At 39.8% G+C, this 16103-nt stretch overlaps 1 protein-coding gene across 1 annotated transcript; it reads left to right on the top strand.

Annotated features, from left to right (window-relative positions):
- The first annotated feature begins 1638 nt into the window (after positions 1-1638).
- Positions 1639-8151, top strand: LOC145455375 (zinc transporter ZIP3-like). The gene is made up of 3 exons (XM_080333341.1): positions 1639-4249; positions 5555-5658; positions 6227-8151. The coding sequence occupies exons 1-3, from the start codon at positions 3843-3845 to the stop codon at positions 6919-6921; spliced, it is 1206 nt and encodes a 401-aa protein (XP_080189467.1). The 5' UTR covers positions 1639-3842; the 3' UTR covers positions 6922-8151.
- The last annotated feature ends 7952 nt before the right edge of the window (positions 8152-16103 follow it).

Here is a 16103-nt window from a genome sequence, read left to right as displayed (position 1 = left end):
CCACCATAGGGTAATCGATGTAACTTCTTGCGGAATTACTATATGCATTTGGCTGTGAAATTTTATGGATGAATTCTTCAATAATATTGATTCTTCCATTAGGCCACTATAAAATGCACCAGCAGGTGGCACATCCGGTGATTTCCAACCTTCAATAGTCGCGAACTCATTTCAAACTTAAAAATGTTCCGTGGCCCAGCTAAAAACTTGATAAGCTGATTACTAAAAAATTCAACTTGCCCAAACTTACTCCCGGCTTAGAACGGTGATTACGTCCAACATCATCGCGATCCCCAGATAAAGGTAAACGACCCCAAGATTTGTAACCACTATCTGTGACTAAGCATCCAATCGGCCTTGCATGACCAACTCATCCTCCATCCTCAAGATTACCGGACCACGACTGACCTATCGATCTCGCTTCCCAAGACATGCCGCCCTATTTATTGTCGCTTTCTTTTTTCTATACTATCTTCTTACTTTCATTCAGTGTGCATGCCTCCTCTTTACATCGCCTAGGCCAAGGTGGGTGTCAGATTCCATAGACTGCTCCTTGTCGCTTCGACATCTTCCTTTCTTTTCATTGTATCGCATTTTTTGTGGTGTATTGAACTGATAAAATTGCTAATAAACCAATGATGATGATGATGATGAACTCTAGTATTATACCGTTTGCTTATAATTGCGATTACCATTAGATTTATTTCAGTAAATGATGGTAATTTATATTTATTTTGATTGCATATTTTGGCGAATGTGGTGCCTGGTGCCCATACTAATATCAATATACGTTGCATTACCTCGAATTTCGAATATCATAAATCTGCTTGGAAAAATATTGTTTATGTTGATTTACGAAAAACTTTTGAGCTTACTTCAACCCTTCAAAATTCCGGACATTTAGGCATATTTTAGAAATTCCTCCCGGACGCAGATTTTTCAGTGAAATTCCGGACGTATGGCAACCCTAAAATATACCCATGTAAGACACCTGAATCCTGCAGCCTTCGATGATTACATAGCTATTGTAATGTAAAATTAATTATTATAAGTAGCGACAGCTCCGATATTGAGAAGTTTCTGCACCGTTGTGCTGTCACGTCAGCTTATATACGGAAACGAGCTTTAGCTTTTCGCAGGTGTCTGATTGCAATCAATTGCAGTTTGACGATAAAATCGCTGGGAACGAACAAGAGAATGTCACTTTATTTCCCCCTATTTCCACATTACTTGCTTCTGCGCGGCTTTGGTTGCCGATTTCCAGGCGCAGAAGCCTTAATTCTAATCTTGAGATATCCTGACGCAAAACTGTTGCAATTCAACTGTCTGGCACTCCAATGTTAAATACTGAAGAAATGTATTATCCAATTGTGGCGAGTACAGAGCAGGATTCACAACTAATTAAGCGTCATCAAAAATATCCAACATAAATGTCCGACAGACGCCATATATACCTCGAATGAAAAACGCGATAAACAAGATTACTAATAATGACATTGCTACAACGATGAAATTGCGCAAGGAAAGTAAAGGAAGACAATGAATTGACAATCGTAAACATTACCTTGTCAAACGAATCACCCAATTGTCATTCGCAATGTGACGCGTTTTGCTGTGATTACCTTCATAAAGTTGAATAGTATACTATATTCATATTGAAATAAACTCGAATATTTTCGGCTGACACTCGTCAGTGGTAATCGTCAACTAGTTGCTGACGATTACCCCTGACGAGTGTTAGCCGAAAATATTGGGGTTCATTGCAATATGAATATACTATTTAATTGTATATTGAAGTTCTGTACCTCTAAGAAGCTCTTCATAAAATTGTGTAGATTGTGCACAAAAAACTGTTATGTAGAAGTAGTAATCATAACTATACTTGACGACTGAATTTCTAGAGTTATCAGTGCAAGTGCCAAGTATATGCAAGACCGCGGTGTCCTCATGCATAGGCCTATTTGATGTCCAAATATGACTGCAAAGCTGTGCAAATCTTGAAATCAATGCTTTGAAGTTTTTGGACTGCCGGTTATAGTCAAGCACGATGCCATATTTTTAAATGTTGGCTGAATATATCGGGGTTATTGGTGGCGGTGCTGGTTATCGGTATTTCAGTATCGGCTCAAAACCGATATCGATCGGGCTCTATTGCGTTGCATATGCCTCTTTTGACACGTTCGTCGCTTTTTTGCTATATTTTTTAGACCCTGTTTGTAGTTTGATTGATTGACTTAATCACGTCATTTCGAGTCTTATCTTTTCGTCGCATCGCAATCTTGTTGTGTTTGATCCGATAAAATTATTACTAAACCGAGCTGAACTAAAACAAAATGCATATTTTTGACAAAGTTGCAGAATTTTCATACACAATACCTGACACAACATGCTTGTACGGGAAATTTTGCGGTTCAGAGTAAATCCCACTTACAAAAACTTTAAGGAGAATGCGAAGTTGGTGAATAATTCAGTTCCCCTTGCGAAGTATTTGTAAACTCGAGAATAATTCATCTGAATATGATAACAAAAGGTGTGTTTGTTCCGACATTTCATGACACACTTCTTGGCAACCTCTGAGAAGCTGTAATGACCTCTGAGAGAGAGGTCTATACATAGATAATTTATCCGCTCATTAATTAGATTCAATATAAAAGGGACTTCCGGTGATGTTATTACGGAATGTTTGAGATCCGCTAACAAGATATCTATACCCGTGAAGCTTCATTTTTAAAATTCTGGTACCGTGCACCGTGCTCAGTAGGTGCAGAGAGCGAAATTTGCGCCACAACAACTATAGTTAATTATGCTTACAGTTTGCACGACCATTTCAAAAAGTTCCGTAAAGTCGTTTCTGTTCTGTGTACAGAATCTAAAGGCACGTCTCCTCGTTCTGAATTGGGAGACTTGTGGATATTTCAGTAACCAGTATTGTAGTTTAAGCATCATTCACGAGTTGGAGCCAGGGAATAGTTGCTAGTTTCAGGAAAGAATTGACGATGTTTTGCAATACTTCTGTGTTCGCGGAATCGTATACTATAATGTGTCTGTAAGCCTGCGTTTCATGACAGTCATATTCAAAATTCAGTTCAGGCATGTGAGGTTGGTGTGCGTCATTATAGTTACACGTTAGAGGTAAATTTTGGATATGGATTCAGGATATCAGTTAACATCATAAGATTTCGATTTACTATGAAAAGGTAGGGGGAGTGAAATGGCTTGGTGAAATCTATAAATACAAATCTTCGCTTATAAGATTAATATATACAGGGTATATTTATTACAATAACTCATCCATGACACTATATACTTCAACTGCTTGTTTTGTGCAGAAATCTACTTTCAGAATACATAAAAACTCAATGCAACGATCAAAAAAAATCCTCGCACCGGTCTCATGTATAGTCTGTATGCTCGTAAATCCTCGCCATCACTTTATTGCAAATCGTCAATAAGTTGTTCTTCCTATCTGCATTAATGGAACTCAATGCGGATGTCAAAATGGGGATCGATCTCGCGTAATAGGCATAACTTTTCCGATATAATGGCGATGCATAACTTCAAATAAATATTGTGAATAATTGATGCTAAAACAAAGGCTCATTTTGATTTCCATTTATAATACAGCTATTATTACTCCACAGAGAATGCATATCCTGACCAAACGGCAAACGATGATTGGTAGAAATTTGTAAAGCCAATTTCGCTCTGGGACCGGGATTAATCTTGTCACTGAAGTAAAAGACCATTCACCATCCCATCGATCGGTTGGGTTCGGTCGGCTTATATATAAAGACACTCGGGGAGGCACATCATCGTGACTGTTATTTCGATAGCAAAAAACTATGCAGGTTGTCGGTGTGAAAATATCCGTCATATTCGGTCTTTTGGTCACTACATTTGGAGCTGCTTGTCTACCATTGGTGCTGTTGCTGGGGTACGCGAAAAAGGCAAGTCACAAACATGCCAAGGCTTCGGAATCCCTGCATCGGATAAGTACGGCCTTGTGTTGTTCACAATGTCTTTCCCGGTTTAATAATCGGAATGGCGATAAAACTATTTCTGAGGAGCAACTACAAGAAGATATGTCGTCGACCGAAACGATATCAAAGAATGGAAAATTTCGAGCGGCACTCAACGTAATGAATTGTTTCTCTGGAGGAGTTTTTCTTGGTACAAGTTTTCTTGCCTTGATGCCTGAAATTCGCGAGATTTTTGACGAAGTCGGTATCACTTGGCCCCAGCTGAACAGGTTAGTATTCAGTGAATACTGTGTGATTCTTAACCTTTTGGTCATGGCGGATCCCTTTTAGTCCGCCACAGCCCCCGCGCCTAGCGTTTCCGACGACACATCTGGATATGACCGCAACATGAAGAACCAAAATTCCGACTCAGAATTTTATTGTAGGCCTACATATCACGTCCAGCTTATTCATTGCTATCGGGCAGCTCATCTTGAAGCTCCTGCGGAATAGTGAATATGCCTATCACCGGAGAAATTAGATCACGTAGTATATGGTGTGAGAGAGAGAGAGAGAGTGAGAGAGGGAGAGAGATAGAGATAGAGAGAGATAGGCAGAGAGAGAGAGTGACAGAGAGAGAGACTGAGAGAGAGAGAGAGAGAGAAAGATAAATAGGGGAGATTTATTCCACTGGAAGCTTTTCGACTGGCTCTCTTCAGCAGTGAACGCCAGTATATGAGGGCTGAGGCTAACCAAGTTCGAAATATAGGAAGAATTTGGTCGTTGTGACGTAATAATGACAAGTACAAAAGTCGCGAACGGCAGTAAACAGCGCACGGTTACGGTACAGCACACACAAAATCAGCTGTAACAGCCGAATGACAAAACAACACTAATGGAAGATTCCCAGCGTGTAGAGCGTGCGCTGTTCACTGCCGTTCGCGACTTTTGTACTTGTGATTATTTCGTCACAACGACAAAATTCTTCCTATATTTCGAACTTGGTTAACCTCATATACTGGCGTTCACTGCTGAAGAGAGCCAATCGAAAAGCTTCCAGTGGAATAAATTTAACAATATGAGCGTATTGTTTGCTGCAATATTGAAGTTCTGTACTTCGAAAAGCCTATTCAAATAGGGGAGAGAAAATACATTCATCGTCGCAAAATAAACTTCAAACGTGTAATTCAAACTACACATGACTCAGAAAAAATTCACCGATCGCAGCAAGGCAAACGTAGTTCATAATGGAATTGTGCTATGAAATATATAATAATATAGGGCTAGTCGATGCATAGGCCTATGCTTGATGTGTAGGTAGGCCATATCGTAACTGCCGGATAAAGCTGCAGCGGCGTGATCTGATGATCATCGAGTCTACTGTAAACTGTTAGAAGTATAATTGAATCTATATTGTGTACATTGAGGATATATAACAGTGGCTTTGGACATGTCATAGCATAGCTGTGATAGTTCTACCGTTCGCGCGATTAATTCAATGATTCCACTATTAGATTGGATCTATTCACTGACGGAATGGTGATATGTACAATTGAAACCCTCACGATAGCTGATCTTATTCTGTTTATTTTCAGCGCCATCGCGAATACCACGAACACAATCGACGAAACATCGGCTCCATTGATGCCAATAACGGAAATTCTCGTGACATCTGGCTTATTTTTGATTTTGTGCATTGGTAAGGATATGAAGAGTAAACATTTCGCTTATAAGTCTTCTGAGGTGAAAATAATCTGTAAGGCGTAAAACTCGTTACCGCTCAAATAATATACCTCATATGTCTCTTTATAGATGACGGAACGGGACTGTCTCCCTCTATATTGGCTACACCGTACAAGCGTACAGAGCTATATAGGTCAATACCACGAGAACATTGTATGCAGACTGTAAAGTATATACATTCACCACACTACGCGGATTGCTTGAAGCAACTAACCGCGGAGTAAACAAATTGCAGGGACCGATACCATGGTGATTCGGAGATAGTCAATGGCATGTCGTTACCGCAAAATACCACTTGGCTATAAGATGTTTTAGAATCATAAATATTTAAATAACGAATGCATGTAACGCGGGAATTAAAAACACCTCTAGACGTGCCATAGATTGAAGCGTACTCAATACTCATCCTAATTCCCATGCAATCATGCGGTTAGTCACATGGCCATCGCCAGTTTCCGGTGGGGGCAATTAATTTCTCATCAAATATTCTGGACTGTTTTATCAGTTGTTGTAATCTTTTACAGAGCAAGGCGTGCATTCATTAATGGAATTCGATAAGCACACCGATGAAAAGCCTGCCACCCCAGAAAGACGAGAAAGCGATGACATGTCCATGACCCAGACAAAATCAAGTATGGTCGAAGTGTCTGGCACGCCATCTACTCGAAGTAATTCAACCGAGACGAAGATTATAGTGAATGGCGATTTACAAATCGAAAGTTGCGACCAAGAGAATGACCAGTTGGAGGAGACACACCACAATGATTCGGCAGTACGCTCTGCAATTCTGGTAGCAATATTGAGTGTGCATTCAGTGCTGGAAGGTTTGGCTATTGGGTTACAAAACAACGCGAGTAGCGCATTATCCATCTTTGTCGCGGTGCTGTTTCACAAGTCACTTATGTCCTTCAGTATGGGCAATAATTTACTCCAGAGCGGCCAGTCGGCGAGAAATATATTGATCGCATCAGCCGTACTGGCTGTGATGTCTCCCACCGGTATCTCCGTAGGCATAGTCATGAAGGAAACCGATAGTGGCACTGAAATCATACATGGTATATTGCAGGGAATAGCTACTGGCACGTTCTTATTCATTACATTCTTCGAAGTGCTGTCGAAAGAATTCAGCAATCATGAAAATCGTATTTCTAAGACAATTGCTTTTGTGCTGGGTTACCTGTGCATTTTGGGAGTTATGTTTGCGCAAAACGCCCTCTAATTTCATCAACACAAGCACTTTGACCCGATTCGACGTATTAGGCATATAGGTAATTAATAGGTATATATGCGCTATATACGAACAATCGTACAATATTTAATTCGTGATATTACATTGGCACAAATGCACTCTGTTTATGTAAATGTTCATGGAATGCCCTGGAATGAATATATATCATATATATAGGCTACCGATGGGTTTGTTTATCATACAGCCTATGATACTATAGCTGTACTAGCTGCAGTGCTGTGTCACATTAAGTCACTATAAAGTCCTTTGTCCGCACAACAACAGAGCAGAGCACGCATGAGCGTAAAATAGCCTACACGACGATTGTCGTTTAATGACAAATGTGTCGTTAAAGAATATACCCGAATTTACCCGTCACTGCTCGGTCAGTGTACTGATCAGATCCGGGAAGGACAGGATCAAAAAGGAGTACAGCTATATGTGTTGTTACGCCGCAACCACAGCGCTCTTGGCGAAAACAGCGACATTTTACCGCAAAACTATGACAATACACAAGATAACGAATGTGAAGCGTAGGCGACAGTGCTATACATTGCCAGATGTTCTTTGCCTAATTAATATTTTTTGCTACCGCGTCATGCATAGAAAGATATAAATCGCCAAATGAATTCATATATAGTTATTCTTGTAAACCGTAGTTATTGCGGCGTTTCATCTTCATCGCTTGTCGTTTTCATGTTATTTTCTTTTACTGTCAATTCAGTGTGAATTGCATTTTTGCATCAAAACTATTACGGTATATAGAAGCCGTATACAAACAAAACTACTTGATTACTCTGGAAGAGTTGCTAATGACCTCAGGCTTTTAGATGGTTGTGAATCGGAAAAGTTTGAAAACTACTGTTCGAACACATCTGGCTGCTTGATAGAAAAACTTTCCAAAGTCATTTCGAACCCTTTTCATTTTATCTTGTGATATATTGAAATTTCAACGTGCTGAACTGAACTGTTATCTATTAGGCAATTTAAGTATTCTGAATTTATACCGTATGAACATCATTTCACGGTATGAATCCCCTGTGTTAACGGACAGTAAACGACGAATCAAACATTCTGCGCACTGACTGCTGACAGAGAAATTTGTAACCTGCTGAGTAGCTGGAAGATAATTTAGTCAGTCCTGTAGCATCACCTTGAAGTATAGCGATTGTTTAATAGCATCTTACAGCACAGCCACCATCTTCTTATAACCTATTTAATCGTCACTGACATACGTAATGCTTCAAAAATGAATATTTATGACTGACATTAGTCCGTTTCTCAATTTCTTGATTACGTAACAAGATTACCACAACCACAATAAGACAAAATGAGCAGGCGTGAATATAATGGCAGGCCGCACAACCAATCCGACCGCGACTAAACATCGAGGATTTTAGTAGGCTACTGTACCGACATTGTCATCAATAGGCAATATGAAAAGTTCAGGCGAAGACGCATATCTTGCAATAGGACAGGGGCGGGCAACTTCTCCTGTCCGCGGGCCCGATATAAGAAAATTAGGTACTTGGCGGGCCGGATTGCTGAATCGATACATTATTTGCGCATTCATCAAGGAATTAATCGTATTTAATAAATGTATATTAACGACAGCAATATCACTTCAAAGCCATTTCTCGCCGACAATGACGAAGACAATGTGGATTTGAGAATAGCGTTGTCATACAGGCGCCGCCATGTCTGCTTCTATCTGATCAATCAACACACGGTGCAATCCTTAATTAAGATTTCAAGGCGTTCGATAACCCCGGTAGGCCGGTACCCCTAATTTACCAAGATATCAATCCATTAGGGTTGAGTAGGTGACGAGATAGCGTCGTTGTTCAACTGTGTGGCCTGATTAATCTCGATATTGAATTCATGCTGTCCGCGTCCTCTGCGAAATTTGAAACGTGGTCCGTGACCTATTTTGAGTTGGCGATCACTGGGATGAGCGGTGTCTTACTATAGGGTTACCATACGTCCTCTTTTTTGAGATTTTTTCCTCTTTTCTGGGAATTTTGGTTAAATATATGGCAAAATCGACTGAGATACAGTAAATTAGCACTGAAGTAACGCTCCAGCGGCTATTTCAGAAGATGAGCCGGAAAATTGTCCTTTTTCTAGTCAACCAACTGATAATGTGAAAGAAAAAACTGTATTTTGGGCGCTGAGCGAGAGTGTTGACCTTTCTTTTTTTAGTCAACCGACCACGTAGTAGGAGAAATTTACCACTTTTTCAGGATTTTCCTCCGGTTTTGCAGGTTGCAGGTCTGAAAATTTTGAAAAAAAGTGTCGTCTTTTAGATTTCCAAAATATGGTAACCCTACGTCTTACAAAAGCCTAAAAGTGTGCCGTGCTACAAGTCGGCAGTTACAGAATGAAAAATAAGAAATATCAGCCTGGTGTAAATGATCATTGTAGTCGACAAACACCATGATTACCACAAACGACATTAGGGTTGAGTATATCGTCAATTCCGATAATGCAAGTCTTGTCGCTTCGACGAACTTACGCGTATCAGCTCCACTCTCGAACGCTGCGCAGCGCATACACGTATATCACAACATACAGTCTCTAAAATTTGACGTAGTAAGCAAGTAGTGTGAAATCTCGGCAGACTGGGGCCGCGGGCCACATTATGAGGTAAGACGGAAAACTCTCCGCGGGCCGGACAAAATCCCTTCGCGGGCCGTATGTTGCCCGCCCCTGCAATAGGAGGTTTACGATAGAAGAACTACAAGGAATATAGCAATGTATGTATGTGTAAATTGTAATACTATATAGTAATGTCAGTGTCAGCGATTTTGTTGTGGAGACACTGCTGAAATAGAACATGGACACTGCGACTAGAAAAAAAATTCAAAATTTTGTGTGTCCTGTAGTCACAAACGATGAACTTTTGTGTTCTGATTGCAAAATTACCAAAAGTTAAGACTGGTTAAACAAAAACCTCCCGCACAAAAATGTTCCAGTTTTCGCGGTATGAAGGATAGGCTTTTTTGTAGATCATACAGACTATATAACATATATACCGACTGATTTGAATTTAACTGACACAATTCCAATTGCGAAGATTTAAAATAGTATTTTGGTAAATTTTGATAGCTCATATTGAATTATTTCTATCGTTTTCTTGCTTACAGTCAAAATTAAATAATTAATAAATAATTATTAATTTCGATTTTAGATGTAGACTGTATAGATCGTATAATTTCAACTTGTCTGACACAAATCGAACTGGGTGTTCGAAAAGGCGAGAGTAGAAAAACTCAACATATTTTCAGCGGTCTAGAAAACCGATTAGAGGAATATGATGAAAATTTGAAAATGTCATATCATATGTGACTCAGCATCTGTTGATACTGGGCGGCGGGATGGCGTTGTTGTGAAAGTGCAAATTGCAGTGATGAGCAAGGGTTTTCATAAACCACAATACATTGGTTGCCAACATAATATTATAGATTCTTAAAGCATATATCAGAGTTCTTCAATCCAACATCCTCAACAAATCCAACTCTCAGCTACAAATTTGGAGATGATATGGTAAAATACTACGGAAACTTGGTACAATCCGTCAAGCCAGGATTTCAAATTGAAATATTAGAAAACCGAGGATGGAGGGATGATTTTAAGTTTATCTATGTGTTGTGCAGAGCATGCCGCTCTTTCAGAGAAAATAGTAGATTACCACTGAGCAAATGGCATAAACTTCCATCTCTACGCAATGCGAGATGGAGCTCAGGGGCTATAATTCCATACTTCCAAGTCCCCAGATGGAGACCATCTCTTGAGATAGCATGCTTATTCCTCGCAAATGCGTGTCAGGAAGCCTGGTATTCTAACCAGATGTCTATAGATGGAATATACTGGAGCCCGACCGTTTATCAGATCGCCGATAATATCGGGACGATATCGCACTTTGACAGAATTATCAGTATCAGCCATTGAAGCTGAACAATTATCGGCAATTATCGTGACGTCACAACATGGCGGTAGGAAGTCAGAAAACTATAATCTTTGACCGCTAGATTGAGAATATTGATATATGTCACAAGCTTACACTTAACAGGTGTCCAGATGTAGCCTTTCTAGTTTATTTCATGTTCAAATATAACAATGGCGGTAAAGATGTTAAAATAAATGCTATGAAGCTTAATTTGAAAATGTGCTTATGTATATCCAACGTCTTTTGAATATCGGCTGAATGTATTGGGGTTCTCGGTCAAGGTGTGGGATATCGGTTTTATCGGTGTCGACCCAAAAATCCAATATAGATCGGGCTCTAGAGCAATGGTTCTCAACCTGGGGCGCGCGCCCCCCTGGGGGGGGGGGGGCGTGCAAACATTGAAGGGGGGCGCGAAGAAGCGGTCAACTGAAAAAAAGTTTCGCGCTTGGCGCGATTTATCTCCAGTTCACGCGTGTTTCTCTATATACAGACCGAATTTCATTCTTTTTATTTCTCTCAACAATACTCATAACCTTCCATGCCACCAAACAATCTGTTGGGGTTGCCAGCATCCCGGTTGGATTTTGTGATATGACGATAAGGGGAGCGCGAAATTTTTCACTATCAAAAAGGGGGGCGTGTCTAAAAAAGGTTGAGAACCACTGCTCTAGAGTATACCAAAGATTATTTGCTGCTATTTTTGCGCTCGAATGTCCTGCAGCGATAAAGTGCCTTAAAATCCCATTGGAAGTCGGATATCTCCGTTGCAGATGTCCCTGGCACTAACATAATAACAGAAAGAGAAGTCAAATTGATGGATGAACTTTAGCAGAACTACAAAAGGACATATATCTGAAGATTAAATTAGTAGCAAAGAATACCTTTGAATTGTAAATTTTTTCTATATTTGGACCAGTGTCGAAAATTGAAGTTGGTTTGTGCGGGACATTCTTTTCGATTTGAACAAAATGATTATAATTTTTCTAATTTATACCGAAATGCTCATCAATTCCTGCTACAGGCGAAATTTTTTTTCTAGTCATAACCCTAATGGACACATGTGTTAGAACTTCAGTATCCGTTTATTAATAAATTTATCATTTCAAAATACCAAAATATTGCGATGCAATGAAAAGATAGGAAGGTGTCGTAACGACTCGGAGTAGTCTTTGAAAACAGAAGCAGATAGTTCTGATATGGCTTGATCATTTGATAAAGACCGACGGATTTGACGGCATTGGAGCATGTATTCGCATTCCCTTTATTTTCGAGAAGTTTTATATTGATATCTTCCGTAATGAAGCTGATCTTTTTGTCATTGTTGACTTTGTCCATTGTTTGGGACTTTTGTGAATTGGAGGGTATCCATGGGATGACGAAATAATACAGCCACAAGCAATGATTTGTGACTCCCAATTGGGTGATCAATTTTAGTCATAATTCTTCACAGTCGTCGATATTCAGATTGTAGTTCTTACCGGCTTACAACTTTTCTTTAAAATAAATTCAAACACCTCCGTTCCGAATGGGTTCGCTCGAGATATTTCCGAGATTGCCACAAAGTCAGGCCAGCAAGAAGATTGTAAACATCTGATATTTCGGGGCTTGGAGAAAAGATGCCGTCTCTCTAGTCGAGATTGAGCTACACTTTTTAAAAAATGGGGAGCTAATGTTATTCACGTTTCCGAGTTGACCCAGATATCCATGTTACCGAGTCGGGGTTTCTCGTTCCAATTCACGCAACACTGAGTTAACCAATTATGCTGGCCCATTAGGAAAGCGAGCGCTCACAATAGCGAAAAACAACAGCATGGGTCGAAAATTTAACCCCAACTTTCAGATGCCAATATCAGGTAGAAGTCAGATGCAAATTGCTCTTAATTGACCCAAGATCGGCGAAGTTAAGTCACTGAAGTAAAAGAGCATTCACCAACCCACCGATCGGTTTGATCGGATCTGCTTATATACAAAGACATCTCAGAGGCGGCATATATCATTGGGGCTGTTATTTCGACAGCACAAAACTATGCAGATTGTTGGCGTGAAAATATCCGTCGTACTTGGTCTTTTGGTCACAACATTTGAAGCGGCTTGCCTACCATTGGTGTTGTTTAGTGTTTATGGGGTATGCGAAAAAGACAAGTCACAAACATGCCAAGGCTTCAGAATCGCTGCTCGCTTTGTGACGGCTTTGTGTTGTTCACCACGTCTTTCGCGGTTTCATATCTACTAGAACTAATGTCATCGACTGAAGCGATATCGAAGAATGGCAGCTTTCGCGTGGCATGCGGCGTAATGAATTGCTTCTCTGGGAGAGTTTTTTTCAAGCATTTCAAGCATTTATTTCCGGTTTCTTGCGAAAGTTGGATTGGCTTTGCATATAATTTGGTCTTCATAGGGAGAGATTCGAACTGTATGACCCACCCGTCTGCTGATGCATTCTCTCATATAAGTGTTTGAAGTGCATCCAATAATTGAATTTCACCTGACAAAATTAAAGTATGCGAAATTAGTATTTCTACATCATAATACGGTAGAAGTCGCATACAAACAAAACTACTTGAGCACTCGGGAAAAGTTGCGAAAATGCGAATGACCTCTGGCTTTTAGGGGGCGATGAGTCCAAAAAGTTTGAAAACCACCAATCAAGAACATCTGGGTGTTTGATTGAAAGACTTTGCAAAGTCTTCTTCTGACTGATATAATTACAGTAACCCTGCTAATGATCAACTTTATATCGCCTTTTCATTGACAGAACTAACCATGGCATTAAGAACAAATAAAAATACATCGCCCTACAGAAACTGTTAAGGAGGTGGCCTGATCTCTAAGACTACTCTAAGTCGTTTCGACACCTTCCTATCTTTTCATTGTATCGCAGTTTTGTGATGTTTTGAAATGATGAAAATATTAATAAAACTGATTGACTGATTAGGTGGTATTCCTCGACCACATTTTCTCTGACTATATTGTGATCATGCACTTGCACCGATGGCTCGAAGACATTGTCAGGGTGTGAATATGCCGTATACATTCCTTGGTTAAATGCAAAAATGTCTGCGACGCTTCCAAAAGATTTCTCGGTATTTTATGTAGAGTTGCATTGCATGCCATCAATGATGCATTGTCCTGGGTTGAAAGGGACACGGACAGTAAAATTGCTGTATTAAGTGACTGTTTGAGTGCGCTAACCGTCATCGCCAATCATGGATCGGTCAATGACTACGTTGTGAACAATATATTATAATATACTGGAAGAACTTGAAAATAACAAAAAATTAATAGCGTTCATCTGGATACCAGAACATGCTGGTATTCGTGGCAACGAAATCGCCGCTTCAGGCAAGAGTGACGGGCACAATCAACTATTACCTCTGCGTGATACGCTATCAGTCTTATGGCACCATTGCAGATGCGAATGGGATCAAATTTACCAAAACATATAGACTTGAAGAGCATTAAGAATCTACACTACAACCATCTATTACTAACGAATATAGCAAAAATTGGGACACGGCGACGAGACGTGATTTTCCTTAGACTAAGAAGCGAATATTGCAGACTAAACAAACATTTACATAAGATTGGGTTTTCTGACAGACCACTCTGTCAGGAGTTCAATGAAGAATAATATGTAGAACAGTTTTTGTTACAATGTGTGAAATATACCATGCAAAGAAGACAAGTACTTCATGTTGCGCGAGTGAACCAGATTAGCTGATACATGCATATTGCTATTGCATATAGATTGTTTGTATAACTAAATGTGTACGGCGGTGTTAACAATGTTTTGTATCTTTTGAGCTATTTCAGTATATTGAATGTGTGTTAGTTTGCCACTAAGACTGAGCGATGTTGTATATATTTGTTTGATGCAAACTTCTGGGGGGCTCATAGACCCCCCTTCACGACGGTCCTTTTGGTCACCACTAGCACGTTTTACTGTTGAAGGAGCTCCATGTATATGTATATCTGTAGTTGCGCGGAGCGCGGAAAATGTTGTATTTAGGATTGAATTTGGTCTATAATACTGGTAATTGCATATATTGCAATTAATTTTTCATCTTCTCTCAATCCACGTGATCAGATTTATTGGTGGAGCTGAGGGAGGTGACTTCAGATAGCAAGTACAGGACTATTCTGCGCCTATAAACAATGGAAAATTGCCAATATATATGTTGATGGTTTCGACCAACATGCCGTGGCCATTTTCGGCTAAGGTATATTTGATAACACACTTCGCGAAGTCGCATGTTGGCCGAAACTTGGTGTATCGTGGAGCGGTAATGGCCGGTGCTGAAATGCCTGTTTTATAAAAAAAATGATGCATATTTTTCTTGAGGCCCTGAGGGTACCCATAAAAGTAGATATTTAATTACATTAAATTGCGCGATCTGCGAAGAAAATTTTGAAGCTGTAGGGAATCTATAAAATACTCCATAATTTATGTTGATTTGGAAGATAATTTCAGGCCCCCGTCGAGCTCGGGCTCCTCCAATTGGGGGGTTTGGGGTGAGCAGTTACGGCCGTGTATATAATTCGTTATGCCACGAAGTGATCTGATTCATCGTAAAATTTGCCTAGTTTGTCTATCTGCCGCTTTTGTTTTAGAATCGTGGACTTCTACAGATTTAACTTGACGATCACGCAGAGCAAATGGAATTCCACCAAGATTTGCGAGCTTCCTTCTGCAGCCTAATTTAAGCTTACTTTGACTGCTAAGGCTTGTTTCTCTTTATATGTACGGGCATTTCGAATACTATTTAAAAATTTGGCACTTTTTCAGTCAGTTAGGCACTATTTTACGAATAATTTAGCCTCAGAGCCTTCCAGCAATTGCCAACCTTGCGCAGCAGATTCACAGCAAGAAGAAAACCAGATAAAACTGGTGAGTATGCTTAACTAGTATACTGGTGTTAACAGACTCGTTCACCAGAATGGTAAGGAGGAAAATAAATTTTAACCATATCAAAACGAGAGTTTGATCCAGAGTACATAAAGTATGGATTCGTCGCAATCGAATACGTGTATAGGAGAACGTTTGCCACAGTGTGTGGTCAATAGTCGAAGTCGCCGAATTACGCCTGGACCGACCGAGCACTAGGGCGATTTTTTTTACATAAGAAACGGAAAATGTTGACCTAGAAAATCAAAATTTTGACATTTTTTGACCTTTAAAAATTTAATTTTGACGTCATGTATGTAAATTAGGTGTTTCGCACAT

Source organism: Botryllus schlosseri, chromosome 14, assembly GCF_051294905.1.
Source record: "Botryllus schlosseri isolate E-star chromosome 14, Bs_hap1, whole genome shotgun sequence".
Lineage (NCBI taxonomy): Eukaryota > Metazoa > Chordata > Ascidiacea > Stolidobranchia > Styelidae > Botryllus > Botryllus schlosseri.
The sequence above is the reverse complement of the archived record's forward strand: the minus strand, read 5'-3'. Positions and strand labels throughout refer to the sequence as shown.

Coding starts and splice junctions, on each gene's coding strand:
- LOC145455375 (XM_080333341.1), top strand. CDS start 3,843: ATGCAGGTTGTCGGTGTGAAAATATCCGTCATATTCGGTCTTTTGGTC. Junction 4,250..5,554: donor ACTTGGCCCCAGCTGAACAG/GTTAGTATTCAG, acceptor GTTTATTTTCAG/CGCCATCGCGAATACCACGA. Junction 5,659..6,226: donor ATTTTTGATTTTGTGCATTG/GTAAGGATATGA, acceptor AATCTTTTACAG/AGCAAGGCGTGCATTCATTA.